Here is a 16,826-nt window from a genome sequence, read left to right as displayed (position 1 = left end):
GCGAGGAGCAGAGAAGTGTCTCCTATGGTCATCAATGTAGTCTGAAGAGCAGGCCTGGCATCACAGACGGTCATCGCTCTAGCACGAAGATCCTGTTGTCGCTGCATACGGTCAAGCCTGAACTCCACAGTGGCGCTCCCCACGATCGGTAGCTGCTGTAGCACAAGGAGTCAGGTTGATAGAACTTCACATAGATGAGCAGTGGGAGCAACAGAGTTTTGGAGCTGTCAGGCCTGTTTGTGGTTGCGAAGAGTCCAAAAACGTTGATTCAGCTCCACTGAGGCCACACCTAGGGTTCAAGACCTGAGGGGCACCTCTTTGGGGTCAGGAGCCTGCTCTAACTCGTTCTTGATGCTGGTTCAGATGGTTGGGAGCCAGTTATGTCCCTTTTGCTCTGAACAGGAGGTCAGCAGACCAACCCTTGGGGCCATGCTGGAGTCCTGGGTTCAAGTGCAGATGCAATCCCTCTGACTCGGGAAGCAGGGCAGCAAGGCATAAATCCAATAGGGCAGTAGTTCACCAGAGTGGCAGCCCTTTCAGCAGCACTGCAGTCCTTCTTCCTGGCAGTCTACCCACAGGTCCAGAAGCATACTGAAGAGTTGGTGTCTGAGGTCCAATATTTATGTCAGGTGCCTTCTTTGAAGTGAGAGAAGCTTCTAGAGGTTTCTCTTTGAAGTGCAGAGGTTTTCTGACACCCTTACACTACCTCTAGACTAACTACAGGGGGTATACAGCCCGTTGTGTGGAGGCAGGATGCAGCCTATGCAAGTATAAGTAATGCTTCCCCCTCCCACCCTGACAGTGATGGCCCATCCAGACAGATGTAAGCTTTCTGTTGTGTGTGGCTATCTAGGAGCAATACACAAAGCCCACTTGTCAGCTATACCCACTCATGTGACCCAGAGACAGGCTGCAAGCACTAAATGGCTAATGCAGGTAAATGCCAGCTTTCTAAAAGTGGCATTTTGAAAAATGTCATTTGAAATCGAACTTTACCGTAAGAGACAATTTTTCATTACCATTCCAAAGACACCCACTTCGAAGTAACAGCTTATTAAATATAATAATAAAAAAATAATGTAACTCCAATGTTATCTTATCAGAAAAGCAGGCCTTGCAGTATTGAAAACAAATTTAAACGTTTTTCACTACCACGACATGTTCAACTCAAAATTACATGACCTACTTTATATAGCACCCAGGTCTGTGGGCTGTTTAGGGCCTAACCTAGGGGTGACATATATGTATTAAAAAGGAAGGACAGGTCTTGGCAAAAGGTTTATTTTTCCAGGGCAAAACAGAAGTTTAAAACTGCTCATGCACAGGATGCAATGGCAGGCCTGAGACATGTTTAAATGGCTACTTAAGTGGGTGGCAGAATCAGTGTTGCAGACCCTCTACTAGCATTTAACACACAGGCCCTGGCTACATGTAGTACCATTTTACTAGGGACTTATTAGTACATTAAATATGCCAATAGGGATAAGCCAATGTTACTTTGTTTTAAGGAGTATTAGCAGGCACTTAAGCACAGGTTAGCAGTGGTAAAGTGCACAGAGACCTAAGGCTAGTGAAAATGAGATCAGTGAAAATGGAGGAGGAAGGCCAAACAAAAGGGAGGAGACCATCCTACGGCTGACAGGTCCAACAGGATGGGATTATGAAAATGAGTGCCAACACAATCATTTATCTTCTGCTGGTAATAAATACAGCACCAAAGAAGACAGAGTGGGTATTAATGCCCTGGCGCAGAATCTTGATGTAGGCTGTTGAGATGTGAGGTATGTGGCACAATATACGCTCTTATGCACCTGACAAAGACCTTTAGTTGGAGAACTGATAATGTGAAGATTTAAGATTTCCTGGCAAGGTTCTACTGTATTGGTCAATTTTGTTGCTGCAGAGTAATAATTTTACTCAATGCTAAGACAACCTTTTAACAAGTACATTGTATGGCTCAAGCTTCTTTTAAATCTGTTTGTGAATGGAATTTCACTCTCCATATCGCCGAATGGTGGGTTGGACTCACTTGCTATTCTTTATTTGTTCGTGAGTATTAGGTAGGTATTTAAAATTATGCTTTGCCAGGGTTTGGTTGCCACGTGTGGCATGGGAAGGGTCCATAGTGTTAGCCACCTTTAGCTTTTACTATTGCAGGGCAGCTCCTTCGCTATGGCGAAAAAGCATCGCCACTCCTCGGCTAAGAGCCAGCAGCTGAAAAATAAAACAATAGGTTACTATTGTTTTATTTTTCAGCTGCTGGCTTGGTCAGCATGCAAAGGGCGGGGCTGGGCTACGGGAGAGGGGAGGAGGAGTTGAGTGCACTAAGGGCCTGATTTATACTTTTTTAGTGCTGCATTTGTGTCATTTTTTGTTGCAAAAGTGTCACAAACTTTAAGCTTGCACCGCTTTTTCCGTCAAAAAATGACGCACTAAAAAGTATAAATCAGGCCCTAAGTGCGCTGTTCAATTTGGCTGGCTATCTTCCGCTGGCCATACTGACATGCGCACTTAGGTTTCTCCAACTTAGTTGTGTTACACAGCCGGGTTGGAGAACTGCACAGATTCCCATGCAGTGTCCGAGCGGCAGACCAAGCCACTCAGACCAATGCTGATGCTGCTCTCATGCTAAGTTTAGCATGAGAGCAGCCCCAGGATTGGGTGGGGGGGGGGGGGAGCCTGTACTGGTGTCCCAGGGACTGCTGAGACACCAACACTATCGGAAGAGGAGCGCGAGGCGAGCGGCAGGAAAAAGTAAGCTTATTTATTTATTTTGTATTTGTTTTCGCCCTCATTCGTCCCGCGTTCCCCCCTGACTCACTCCCCCACCCTACAGATTTTGGGTGGCCACCACTTGTATTGCTTTATATAATTTTAAGTCTTTTCATTCACCATTTTGTTGTTACGTTATCCATCAACAGGCCAATCTATATTTATTTATCATCAATGACTATTTATGATTTGATCTGCAGTGTGTGTTTTGTAAACTTTAAGACCACAACACTAAATTGTTGTCACTTTCTCTGTTGCTGCAGGTAATTTGGCACACACAAAAACTAAGGGGGCAATAGCGTATCAAGTAAGGTCACCCCAGAAACCCACCAGTCGCGGGAAGGTAAGAATCATACCTTTAGTATGACACCACCTCTGGCAATGGCTGTGTGCCCACTTCCACTAAACGTGCGTAACATCTTCTTTGGTTTCTTTCTTCCTTTCCTGTTCAGCTGGATATCTTAATGTTATTCAGGTCACTCAGTGAGGTAAAACACCTTTTCCCTTTTCTCCACCTGTTAGCCATACCCTGCTTTTTTGATACGACACTCGTTTTAATCTGTCCTAAAATTATTTTAAAAATAGAATGACGTACATTTTTGTATTGTAGAAATAAGTTTTATTTTTTATGTCGGAAAAGAGGCGAGAATTGGGAATGTCAACTGGAAATGATTGTTTCGGTAATATACACACAAAGTAGCTGGTGACTGAAATTTCTGACATGTGGAAACTAAAAAAGCTTAGATTGCCTAAGGTTCAGTTTCGCTTCCTCCTCAATTGTACTTGTGCACCAGTACATATTAGTCTTCTAAAGAACGCACAGTCCTCATTGGTTTAGAACACGATATGGTTTTGCCAAACTATCAATTTTTTACTCACAGAATTAACAGATTTTCTTTCCAGAACATTACATTGTAATGCATGCGCTTAGTACAAAATATGTCGAGCAGTAAGCCTTAAAATTAACAAAATATTGTACATATTAGAATTAAATTAATCGTGTTCTAAAGGCAGTATAATTATTTGCCAACACTTGAGGGCATACAAAAATTGCTGGTATTCAATTGGTCCGAAAACCTAATATATTTCTAGTGCACAGTCTTTTCACAGTGTGCGTATTTGTTAGTAAGCAAATTTTAAGTTATTGCATCGCCTCACAACGGGTCAAGTGTCATTGTTTTTGATGCTTTAAAGAGGTGTATTGTTTATATGGTAACAGTGGACTTGCTGCTCGGTAGATGAAAAGGCTTCAAGTACTTGTTTTCATGCAGGTTGAATTTATGGACACTATCCACCACCCGAGGGAGACGACAAACATGAAATCGCAGACTGTGGCATCTTATTTTAGAGTAAGTTATTATTCTTCAAAATGATTTTGGATATTTTGTACAGAGTGTATAATGTAGTTTAAAAAAAAAAAAAAACAGCCCTTAAATTGATATAGTATTTCCATAACGAAAATAATATTTCTATATTTCTTATAAAATATATTTGTAGGAAAAGCTTTCACGTTTACAGTCAAGGCAGGGATACCGTATCTCAAAGGGCATTATCAGCTTTTGTGACTATGATCAGATTTCTTTCTCTGATAAACTGCTCCAGGTTCGTCATTTATTTCGCCCCTAAGACATGGATTTGAGGTTACATTTTTAATGACACCTCACAGTCATATTACACTTCGTATGACACTTCTGTTCTGCTACTCTGTAATCAAGAGATTTTCAGCAGGTGACAACCGTTTGTTAAGACAGGCTTTGACAATTTCTTTTGTACATTTCTTGACTCAATGATAGACAATGTAATGGTGGTTAGGGAAGACATAAAGACACTCTGCTCTAATATGGTTTCTCATGTTGAGTGATTGTACAAATGGGGGTTGTAAGCTACTAGTGATTACAGTCATTGCAGAACACTAAGTGGTGACCAGTATCCCTCTCTGAGGCAGAACAGTTCAAAACTCACACAGTGAGCTTGAAACTCAGTACTTAGTAACACAACAAATAACACTCAATAATTCATCGCCTAGTCGGGGCTTTTTAGTTTCAAATTAAAAGTACACAACTAAATAGTATGCATAAATTACAAATATGTACAAAATGTCAGGTCAAAGCATATATTCGGGACACCCCTAAAAGGGTCTCCCTTACTATAGGGAGTGCACACTGAAGGAAGATCTCAGTGGTTTACTAACACCCTGAATGCAGAATACCAGTTTGCTGTTCTCTGGAAGTGCCAGTTACTGGTAGAGGGGAGATGTGGCTGCTCTGGATCTAGTAGGGACTCCCACCTCCCCAATGCTCCACCGCCCTTGCTTATAGCCTCGCATGGAGGAGAACAATAGAGAAGAAAAATAATAGAAGGAGTAGAATGCATCTGATTGACAGGTGAACTGCTGTCTGGAGTACCTTTCTCTACTGCTACCCCTAGTAGTACCTGTCCACATTAATCTTGTTTTTGGCGCATCCAGCTGCAGCTTAGGACACCAACTGCTTCAGACTTCAATGCATTCCCTTCTACAGTGATCATTTCATGAATTGATCTCCTGGTGCGGTGAAGAGATTAAAAGTCTTGGTGCTTTTGAAATGTTTCGGATATGCTGTGATATATTCAACAGTGAAGGTATATCAGATATTTGTCTCTTGTTTTGACTCGTAACACCCTTTGGTGAAATGTTTGGTGGGGTCTGCAGATGGAACCACACAAGTACGGCGTGATTTAAAAGCCTCCCTGATATGACGAGTTGGAAGCCAAACACTTATAAAGGGACTGTCTTTCTTCTTCACATCTTTATTCATTCACCAAAAGAAGCTGTAACACATTACGTGATAGGAGAAAAATAATAGCCCACACGCCATAGATACCATGTACGTTTTACGCAGAGCCACACAAATATCTAATCATGCTCGACTTTGGGACGCTTCTAGTTGGATGCCATCGCGCCACGCTCACTTTTCTACTGACAGTGACAGCAAACAGTTCAAAAGAAAGCCATGTGCTATCGGCGGCATCAGTTCAGAAACTAAACAGTAGGCCCCATGGCTGCCAGCGAAATGGGACACTGTATCTTTTGACGAGCTTATTATACTACCTGTCCATGTGCACTTGTTGGAGTGCATATCTAGAGTGTCTGTTTGAGAGTGCAGGTTATATACGTAGAAAGTGTCAGAGTGTTCACGTGTGTCTGTTTGTTGGATTGTTAGTGTTTGTAGGTATGCCATAGTGAGTGTGATTGTCTGAGGGCCTGTGTACAGGTGGCAATTTGAGAGTGTTTATCGCCGCTGCCTGTGTTTATTTCAGAGAATGGGTGGGACACTCTGTGACCAGAAGAGTAAATAGGCTGCTAATCCTGTCAGTATGCATGCATGTATGTTTGTTTTATGGACTCTACAGATTTTATATTTTATGCCCAGGCGAGAATGCACATGTGGGTACACAAGTAAGGGTATGCACAAGAATGAGCAGAGTGCATTTCAATGCACACACCTACCTGCACCCGTGTATCAGTGTGCATCCAAGTCCATATCCGTTCTATGTGCACAGGCACCAGTGTTTTTGCATTTACGCATGCACCTGTGTCTTTGTACGCCTTGTTTAATGTATGCTTGTTTTTAGGTCAAGTGTTAGCCAACGCCGTTTGGTTTCACTAAAATTAAATAAATAAATATATATATATATAGATATATATTGCCAACAATACTCCTGTTACATGCAGAGAGTTCCTGGACACCAAGTGGAGGTCCAAAAACTTTTTTCACCAATGCTTCCTCCCAAAACAACGCGTTTCAGCCGTAGCCTTGATCACGTAACAATTGAGAGTGTTTCACAACCAACTATATACCACACCCAACATGCACATAAGGACAAAAATAAAACAAGGACTATCAGATCACCCAGCTATTACATAGTGTGCAAATGTCAGCCCCATCTTGGAGTGTCTAAAATAGCCCATAAGCTGTACCAAAATTGATCTTACAATTATAAAATTATCCACATCATTTACTCTCTTTATATATTGATTAAATTTCTCTATGGTCCTCCAAATGCCCTACATATTACATATAAAATATTAAATATCAAATATTAAATATTAAGAACCCAAAAAGTCAAAATAAAAATTGCATTCATTTAATATGCGGTATTAAATATTAAATATTAAATATTATTAATATCCAAAATGGTCCAAACCAGTTTTTAAAAGAGCATACTATACACTGGATAACGTTCTGTTCCTAAAATATCCACATTAGTTTCTCTCATTGACCTATGTATAATTATAATCATTTGACTGACCTTAATATTAAATATTCAAATATTCTAAATGCTGTAAATATCAGAAGATAATCCAAAACTGTAAAATATGATATATATCGGATAACATTGTGTTCCTAAGCACATAAATGCCCATTAGTATATAAATATACCTTGACAGCCCTATGTTGTTATTCAAAACAATTCCTATGCATGTAAACAAAAATGTGTCTCTTACTCAATACCACATATCAAAACCCCACCCACAATGTCACATCTATCACAAAATGATTTCTTTCTCTATAAAAAACCCACAAAAATGAATGAAATATAATTAAAATGACTGACGGAAAGTATATATATATCTACACATATCCAGCAGCTTCAATTAACCTAAATGCACATTCATCTCCTCACTTGAATTTAAACCCCCAGGGCTCAGGGTGTTGAGTCTAATAATCAGTTTTGATTCCAAAATCCTCATCTTCTTCCCTCTATTACCTCCCCTGATACTGGGTTTAATATGATCAATGACTGCAAAGCTCAACAACCTCTCATCCCCATTATGTTTGTCATGGAAATGAATTGCCACTGGGTATGTTCGATCAAAGTTGCAAATCGCTCGGATGTGTTCAAGAACCCTCTTTTTAGCCTTGTGTATTGTGCTGCCCACATACAGTTTCCCACATGGGCACATCAAACAATGAACACAGAAATCTGTATTGCAATTAAAATGTCCTTGAATTTGATACGTTCAATGCCCATTCTCATCACCTACTTTAAGGCAATTTTTACTATATTTACATGCCTTGCAGTATCTACAACAGAAAAAGCCCACAGAATGATCAAGGGACATAGCTCTAACATTATCCCTAGTTATTCTATTGTGCTAAGATCATCTCTCAACGATCTGCCCTTGCAAAAGGTAATCGCAGGCGCCTCCGAGATAGTACTACGTAGGGTGGAATCATTCTGTAATATATGCCAACTCCTATTCAGAATCTTTCTCAGGACCTGCGACTAATTAGAATAAGTTGTAATGAATCTTATCTTTTGATCACCTGTATCCGAATCCACTCTAGGATATATCAAATTCTGTCTCTTTATGTTATCTGCCTTATTTTTAGCTTAAAGAATCATTTTACTCCTATACCCCCTCTCTAGAAAACGTGAGAGCATATTGTCACTTTCTTTCTGATAGTCCTCCCAAGTGCTACAAATCCTTCGGGCTCTTAAAAATTTCCCAAAGGGAATACTGGCAATGAGATTTGGTGGATGGGCACTGTTCGCATTTAATATGCTGTTACCAGCCGTCAATTTTCTGTGGAGTTTAGTCCTTAATGACTGTTTTTGAACTATAACTTCCACATCAAGAAATGCAATCTGTTGTTTACTACTCTGATCACTTAAATGTAAGTTATAGTCATTGTTATTGAGAGAGGCTACGAAGTCTCTAGCCAAAGTCTCATCACCCTTCCATATCACAAAGATGTCGTCTATGAAACGAAACCATAAAATGACTCTTTCCTCAAAGTCGGGTGAGCTGGTGGATATTTGCTACTCCCACCAGCCCATCACCAGGTTCGCATAGCTTGGTGCGAAGCAAGTTCCCAAAGCCGTGCCCTGTGTTTGTTTGTATAGTTTATCATCAAAGAGAAAGAAGTTATTATTGAGGCAAAAACTAATCATATCACAAATCATTTCCGTATGCACCAGAAATGAGAGTGATCTAGCCCTCAAAAAGTGTTGAATTTCTACTAATCCCAAGTCATGTTGGATGCAGGTGTACAAGCTAGTAACATCCATCGTTACAAGAAAATAGTCCTCTTCCCATTCAATTCCATCAATGATCCTTAAGAACTGTGTTGTATCTTTAATATAGGATGGAAGGCTTTCAACAAAAGGTCTCAAAAAGTCATCAATATACCTAGACGTATTCTCCAGGAGAGACCCTATAGCAGAAACAATTGGTCTCCCCGGGGGATTCACAGTATTTTTATGTATCTTAGGTAATAGGTATAGAATGGGAATTACTGGTGAATCACATTTGAGGAAATAATATTCCTCCCAGTTAAGTAGCCCTTTATCCCTCCAATCCATCAACATCTCAAAATATTTAGTGTTGGATTCTTTTACATCGATCAGATTTACTGGTCTATAGCAAGTTTGATCATTCACCTGTCTCAATCCTTCCACTAAATAAGAATCCTTATCCAGAACAACAACATTTCCCCCTTTATCGGACTGTCTGATAACAATGCTACTATCATTCTTCAGACCTTGAAGGGCCTCACTTTGTACCTTAGTCAAATTCTGTTGTTCATTCTTTTCTTTTGATATCTCACTTTCTTCTATTGCTTGATAACATCCTTTTCAAAAACATCAATCGCTTCACATTGTACAGCTGGTAAAAATACAGATTTCGGTTTAAACTTAGTGGGACATGGGCAGTCCAATTCTATGCCCAAATCCAATAAGTTTAATACAGGATCCTCATGAGCCTCAATACCATCATGTAAGCTTGACAGCGTATGCAATACCTCCACATCAGAAATGGTTAATGTACTGGCATTATACTTATCACTTCCCACTACCTCTGAGGTGACCTTTGTATGATGCCATTTCTTTAATTTAAATTTTCTAACCAGATGGAAAAGATCAATTCTTGTCTGTACATAGTCAAAGTCCGTTCTAGGGCAGAACGACAAGCCTAGTGACAAGAGGCTCCTTTCTTGTTCAGTTAATATTCGCTTTGATATATTTACTACTGTTGTCACATCATTTTCCGAGCTCTGGTTGTTACGCCTGTTTGCCTGAGTTCTTCTTTTCCTTGCCCGTATCTTGGCTGCCCGGTTCCTCTCCCTCTGCCTCTTGTACCTCGACCCCTGCCCCGTTGGCAATAATATGTGGATGGCTAGGTCCACGCCTGGAAGTAGCAGCCTCGGATGTCTGGCAATGTTGGTGCTTCATATATATATATATATATATATATATATATATATATATATATATATATATACACGTACATACATACATATTCACTAAAAAACAAAATTTAAAGGGATGTTACAGTTAGATAAAAATGTCAGCTAAAACATACCATTTTAAACAAACGAAACCACTGAAATTCTCTCACTAACTATAACTTATGCTCTAGGGTAACTGTAACTCGCATCCCGCCATGCACGTTGTCATCAATGATGCAGTGATATTATCAGTTTTGTCATGGAACGTCATGAGTGATATGAGAGGCAATTAGCAGTGCATGGCGAGGGCATGAGTTATACACACCATCACAGGGACACCGTCATAGAGCAGGAACCTGGAGGATGGGGGTCTCCAGGGTCATAACGTGGCTTGGTGAGGGGAACCCCTGTATTCAGTTTATTGGCCCCATGGAAGTGGTCCCCGAGGCCTAAAGAAGGATTGGGGATGGTGCTGCCATGTTCCCTCCTCTTCATTGTTAACTCTGCCTCTAGGGAAAGGGGCTGGAAATGACCAGGGGAGAGGGGCGGCATGCCCCTCTCCCCTTATTAATTGAATTGGCCCTAAGGCATGGAGTCACTGATGCCTCAAAAGGCTTCAGGCTGCTGCAGGGTGTCCATACACTTCTGCATTATGTTTTTTTTAATAGATTGTTTTGTAGAACAGTGGACTGAGTAAAATTGCTGCCCTCACATCTTTGCTGATGTAGTGGGAGCCAATCAAATCTTATCTATAGATCTGTCAGCTCCATGGATCTTCCTTGAAATGAAATATGTATATTTTTTAACCTTAACTTCGTGAAAACTATTGAATGGAATTAGACTAAATCATTAAAGGCACGAGACAAAGATCTTGCTTTCTGTCAAACTTGGTGTAATGCCACTCAGCTGTTTTTGTTGTAGCTCTGCCTAAATTCCTTATGGAAACATTTATGGGTAAATGTGTTTTGGAATCTCCTCCATACACACACACACACACACACACACACACACACACACACCATTTTCTCTGCACCTGCTTGACAGATCACCCCAAAACATGCCAGGATTTTTTTCTTCACAAAGTTTCATGAAGATTCGTTAAATGACACCAAAGTTATAAGCCAACCAAAAAATGTTTACTATGTAGACATGGCACACTAACAATAAATAACGACCCAGTGGTGACACCCTTTTTTTATTCTTGGAATACTGAAAGTTTTGCTGCATTTCATCAAGGGGGTGCAAAGAAAAAAGGGTGGGTCCCAAAATAGGCTTAAAAGCTGATGCATTTCTTATAGACTTCTGTATATCATGTAGCACGAAAAATGTCAGCTGGATTTTTTTTTTGTAATTTGGCAGTATTACATTGTGGGGTGTGTAGATCATTCTGTGGTGTAGTGCAGAAAAGTACAGTAAGCAAAAGAGCTTTATCTGTGGCAACGGTAGGACCACAGTACAACCTTGGTATATAGCAGCAAGGGATTATCTGATTGGCTAATGTGTACCTTTCCAAAACCTCATGGCAGCCATGTTGTTTTACACTGCGGTTTCACTGTATTTTGCAATACATCTGAAAACAGTGTGTGAGGCTTGTGACTGTAATTGTACTGACATTAGTACGGTTATGCTACATAGTAAGTAATGTTTGGAAATGTAGAAATGTGTTTAAAATAAATTGCAGAGTATCTCGATACTTCGCGTTCGTCTTTAGCGAGTACAGCGGTATGGTGAAAGTATTTAAAAAAAATATATATGTATGTTCATATTTACTTATGTTCTGGTTAGGTTGGCTCTTAAAAGAGCCTTTCATTAGAAGTATATTTTGGATTTATACATGCTTTATTAGGAGTTGGAAGATGTGATTAATGAAGATGTTATTGTCAGTTGGGGTAAAGTTTAGTATGCTACTCTAGTTTACAACACTACAGTATACACTTCTACATTCTGTGTTAATCCACTGGACATTACTGCACTCTACTCGACCCAAGGGGACCATACGCTACTGATCTGCACTATTATACTGTTACCCAGTGTATTCTATTACACTTTCATGTATGCCTCTTTACTAGACACCCATAAACAGTACTATTTGTAACTGTACGCTATTCCAATGTACACTATTCCACTATATGGTATTCCACCAGGGCCCATTTGATGATACACTCCTGGAGTGTACACTATTCCTCTGTCAGCTACTTCACTCTACGCCACTCCATTGTACTGAAATGCACTTTACGGCACTGGACTGAACCGCATTCAACTGTATGCTACTTTGCTTAACAAGACTACATTCTGACCCACTCCTCTAAACCATACTTGACTTTACGTGACCATATTCTATGCCTTCATAATTATCTTAAGTTGTACACTGCTCTACTGTACGCTACTCCAATGTATGGCCCTCCAACGTACTTCTCAACAGTTAACATCAATAAACTCAATGTTATTAAACTAAACACTACTAAATTTGATGGTACTCCACCATATTGCAATACAGTTTATGCTGCACCCCTATTTTATTTTCATTTATATCACTCATCCATTTCTGTACAGTCTTGTCTACTCACTCGCTACACTACATTAACTATAACTTTCTACTGTACCATGCACTGTGTTCTGCCAAATAATACAATGTATGATGTCGTAGGTGTTTTACTTACTGCAATGATTTCACATGCTATAATATAGGTAATATCCATGGGTATAAATAGTGCATGGAGAAGGGGCTAGTTATAGTTAATGTAATGTGGCAAGTGTGGTGACAAGAATGTGTACGGAAGTGTGCAAGTGATATAAATTAAAAGGTGTTGCTTGTGTATACATTTGAGTGAGTTATAAATATGAGTTATAGTAGTGTGAAAGTGGTGTGCAATGATCATTTCAACAGATAAGTATATGTTTTGACTTAGTTTGGCACAATTATGATAGAACTAAGTGCATAAGTGGTGCATGAAGCATATAATTCAGATATAACTATAGCTGTAGAATTGTTACTGCTTGTGGAATTTAGTTTGTGTTTCTATACCAAACCCAAATAACGTTTTCCTTACTATAACTTATGTTTAACTTTTGGGTTTTTTGTGTGTGAATATTTATGTATTTATTTATATATATATTTTTATATTTCATTCAATGCGGTCAACTGCAGGGTGCTCTGTAGCTGGGGCATGCAGGGGAGGGAGACCACCGTCCTCAATCAATTGACAACCAAGAGAAAAATGCACCACACTCCATGAACCAACGTCAAGTCTTGCTGACTTTATTCAAGGAAAACTACAACTGCACTGACGCGTTTTAACTTTTGTGGTGACCCCCTACCCCCACAGTCCTCCTGCAGCCCCGGGGACCACCATCTCCCTCGGGCTATTTAAATGTTGGAGGGGGCCATGCTGTCCACCTCATGCAGCCAATAACGGCCCTGGGGAGTGCCACCCCCCAGGGCCGCCTCCTGCTATGTTCCAGGGTGGCCTGGAACATAGATGTTTTCTCTGACTACCTTGACAGCTCCCGCCAAGTCAGAATAAACACAGCTCCCCTCCTAGCAAGCAAGAGGTGTCAAACAGCTCTCGGTTGCTGGGAGCTGAGGTTTCCCCTGGGACCATGGAGGCATTCAGGCTCCCCCGTGGTCCCCAATGGTGATTCCAGGGGGGGGGGGGGCGGCGGGAGCACCCAGGTGACATGGCCGTCCTGGGAGATGGGTCCTGCTCCCACTTAAAAAAATAAAAATTGGAGACCGGACCCTGTGGTTTGATTAACGTATAATAATTAACATTACTTTACGTTAAAATAACAAAGAGTATAGGGATGTTATTTTTAGGAAATAGAATTTAAAAAACCATAGAAATTCACTTAAAAACCAATGGTTACAGGGACGTTATAGTTAGGTTTTGAATCTACTCACAGAAAACACAGAAATTCAGCAGTTGTAGTTGCTTGAAATAACTCTAACTATAACTTGTGCCCTAAGTTAATTGTAACTCGTGCCCTCGCCATGCACTACTCATTACCCTAGATAGTACAGCACTCATGCCAATTTTTATAACGTCAATAAAAATATCAATGAAAACATTAGCAGTCAATTTATTAAAGAAAACACCGTTCATGGCGGGACCGGGAGTTATAATTACCTTAGAAAGCAAGATATAGTTACTTGAAATACCTCTAACTATAAATGCTGAATTTCTATGGTTTTGTGCGAGTAAATTCACAGCCTAACTATACCGTTCCTGTAACCATTGTTTTATAATATATATGTGTGTGAAAGAGAGAGAGACTGAGGCTAGTATTGATAGATGGAGTTGGTGCGGTGTACCAAAACTTTCCCTATCCCAGATGACCAAAGTTTTTGTTTTTATTTATTTATTTATTTTAATGTCAGCTATGGACCTTTAAACACACAGGGGTGTGTTATCACATCACAAAGCCCCTCTCTGTAAACTATCAATGCTTTGATTAACCAAATGCTCAACATTATAGGCCTCACTTCAGGATATCCAGAAACACCAAGTCTAATCTAATGGGCACCAATGGGGAACAATTTGAAGACTTACCAATCTTAGGGAGGAATGTTCTACCTCCTCTAGGCTTTCCAGATGGTACTGTTGCCAAAGCTCAGGGCTGCAGAGGGTTGCAATAATAGCTTGGGCTCTGTAAATCTTTTAGGCTATGAATACAAGTAGGTAGTTCCAGATTGAATTAAGAAGCAATATCCATGTCTTTTATTGATGTACTTTTCACAATTTGCTCATTCTAAGAATTCCAGTCAGATACTCTCATGCCCAAATAGTTGAACTCTGTCATTCTTTCTAGAGAATTACCACCCAGAGGTAGCTTGCCCCATTTAATGAATTATTTGATTGATTTCAATATATTAAATGACATACTTTTTTCTGATACCTGAACTAAAATATAAATTCCCACCTAAAGAAAAAATGCATATTATGAATTCATAATTATTAAAGATTATTATAGACTTAATTAAAAGTAATTTAATTATATTGTAATAAACATAATGGTAAATTGATAAATTAAAAAGGGGTTGAATTATTATAATTAAACTTGTATGTTTTAATATGAAATTACATTTATTTATGTTACATATTTTAAATTATTTAATTTAATTTAAGATTATTTTCCATAGGGTTTTATTTTGAAACCCTACCTCTAATATTTTCTATGGGAGGGTGTTGCAGTATTAGTAGTTAACCATGTGCAGTGATGGATTTACTATTGTTTGTTTTTTGTAGGCCTGGTTGAGATGTTAATTATGCCAGAGTATTCTGAGTAATTTCACTAATTTTGTGTTACTCAAAACTTACATAATTATGCCTACCGACGTAAATTAGGTAATTTGGGGCAAAAATGCCTACAGCAAGAGGAAAGAGGAACAGAGCACGAGCTGACACTTCTGCTTCTGTTCTGCTGCATTTAGCACTACTTTATAAAAGCCAAATGTATCCCCTGGTCCATTTTGGATTGAAGATGCTTTTTGCACTAATAAAGTAGTGCTAATTGCTTGGTTAAATTACTCGTGTAGTTCGATCTAATCTTGAATGACTTTGCTGTCATTGTGTGTAGTCATGCTACCGCAAATTACATGAGTTACAGTCACTCCTACTTTTTGACAGCAGTAACCATAGGCTCATAAATATAGCTTTAACCCCTTTTTCAGGAAGCGTAAACATTCAAGTCTACACTTTTGAGTAACTTTACACTCAAACTTTTTCAATTGCCCAAAGTAGTAAAGTTGCAAAAAAGTTTGAGTAAATGACATTTGCAGATTACTCACAAGTGTAAGTTACCTTTGTGAATAGCCCCACTTATGTTTGAGATACTCCTGACGCAGTAGCAATATTCTCTTTGAAGATCGTTGCTGTTCTTTGAGGTACAAGATACACTATAAAAATAACTAGACATAAACCAAAGTTAAATTCATGAAATAAAATAAAGCATGTCAAATCCTCTATTATGAGCAGTCACTAAAGTACCAAAAGACCTTCAAAAAGGTTCTTATGTGCTCTTCTAGTGCTCTTCATCCAGGTGAATGGTGATCAGAGCTGGGTAGATTGTTCATGCTAGCGTGACACAAAAAAAATAGAAGAGAAATTCAGAGGAGAGGAAGAATGCCTCACAACTATCCTGGCTAGAAACACCTTACTACCATGTTTAGAGCCTCGTGAACAAAGGGACAGATCACAAGCAGTGGATGTAAATAGCACACTGCATTTTTCCTGCACGTACATTTTGAAATGCAGCCTAATTACTAATAGGTCGCATAATAAAATTCCCAGTCACAGGGGGTCACAGGCTACTTGCAATCCTCTTGGACTGGCTATGAATACAGGGATGTATGCCTGTGAGAGACAGCATACCATCATTCCCTGGTTTGCATTCTTAAATTGGAATCTTTATTTTTTAAAGCATCCCACGTTCTTTGAAGGAAAAGGCTGCCTTAAAAACAAATGTTTCCCTTTTAGAAGAATCGAGGAGCAGGCAGTAGACCATGTGCTACCCTCCTCAAGGCAACCTAACATGAGTGCCAAAGGGGAAGCTGGCCAACAAAGTCAGTTTCTTGTTTGTGATCCAGTTACCACCTCCTTTGAAATCTGTGCCTTCTCTAGCCTATGAAGTTGCAGCTTTCCTCTGAACACTTATCATCCACCGCATTGTGTGTCAGTGGAAAAAATGTGCTTTGTGCACTAATCTTAACTGATGGTGAAAGTGATGGTGTTCGTCCTGGTACACTATTACTGTCCGGTGTCTGATCTGTGAGAGGGGTAATTGTCTCTTCAGTGCCTGTGCAATTAATCATTACAAAACTCTGTGGTGTAGATTAGTGGA

The 16,826-nt window shown here is 39.6% G+C and overlaps 1 protein-coding gene across 1 annotated transcript in view; it reads left to right on the top strand.

Annotated features, from left to right (window-relative positions):
- Positions 1 to 16,826, top strand: part of MYO3A (myosin IIIA) — a 1,274,985-nt gene that overhangs the window by 714,002 nt on the left and 544,157 nt on the right. Inside the window, exons 22-23 of the mRNA XM_069211361.1 lie at positions 3,036 to 3,115; positions 4,044 to 4,121. Of these exons, the coding sequence (XP_069067462.1) occupies positions 3,036 to 3,115; positions 4,044 to 4,121 (158 nt within the window). The remainder of the gene's footprint in view (positions 1 to 3,035; positions 3,116 to 4,043; positions 4,122 to 16,826) is intronic.

The sequence above is a fragment of the Pleurodeles waltl genome, chromosome 10 (genome assembly GCF_031143425.1).
Source record: "Pleurodeles waltl isolate 20211129_DDA chromosome 10, aPleWal1.hap1.20221129, whole genome shotgun sequence".
Classification (NCBI taxonomy): Eukaryota; Metazoa; Chordata; class Amphibia; order Caudata; family Salamandridae; genus Pleurodeles; species Pleurodeles waltl.
The sequence above is the reverse complement of the archived record's forward strand: the minus strand, read 5'-3'. Positions and strand labels throughout refer to the sequence as shown.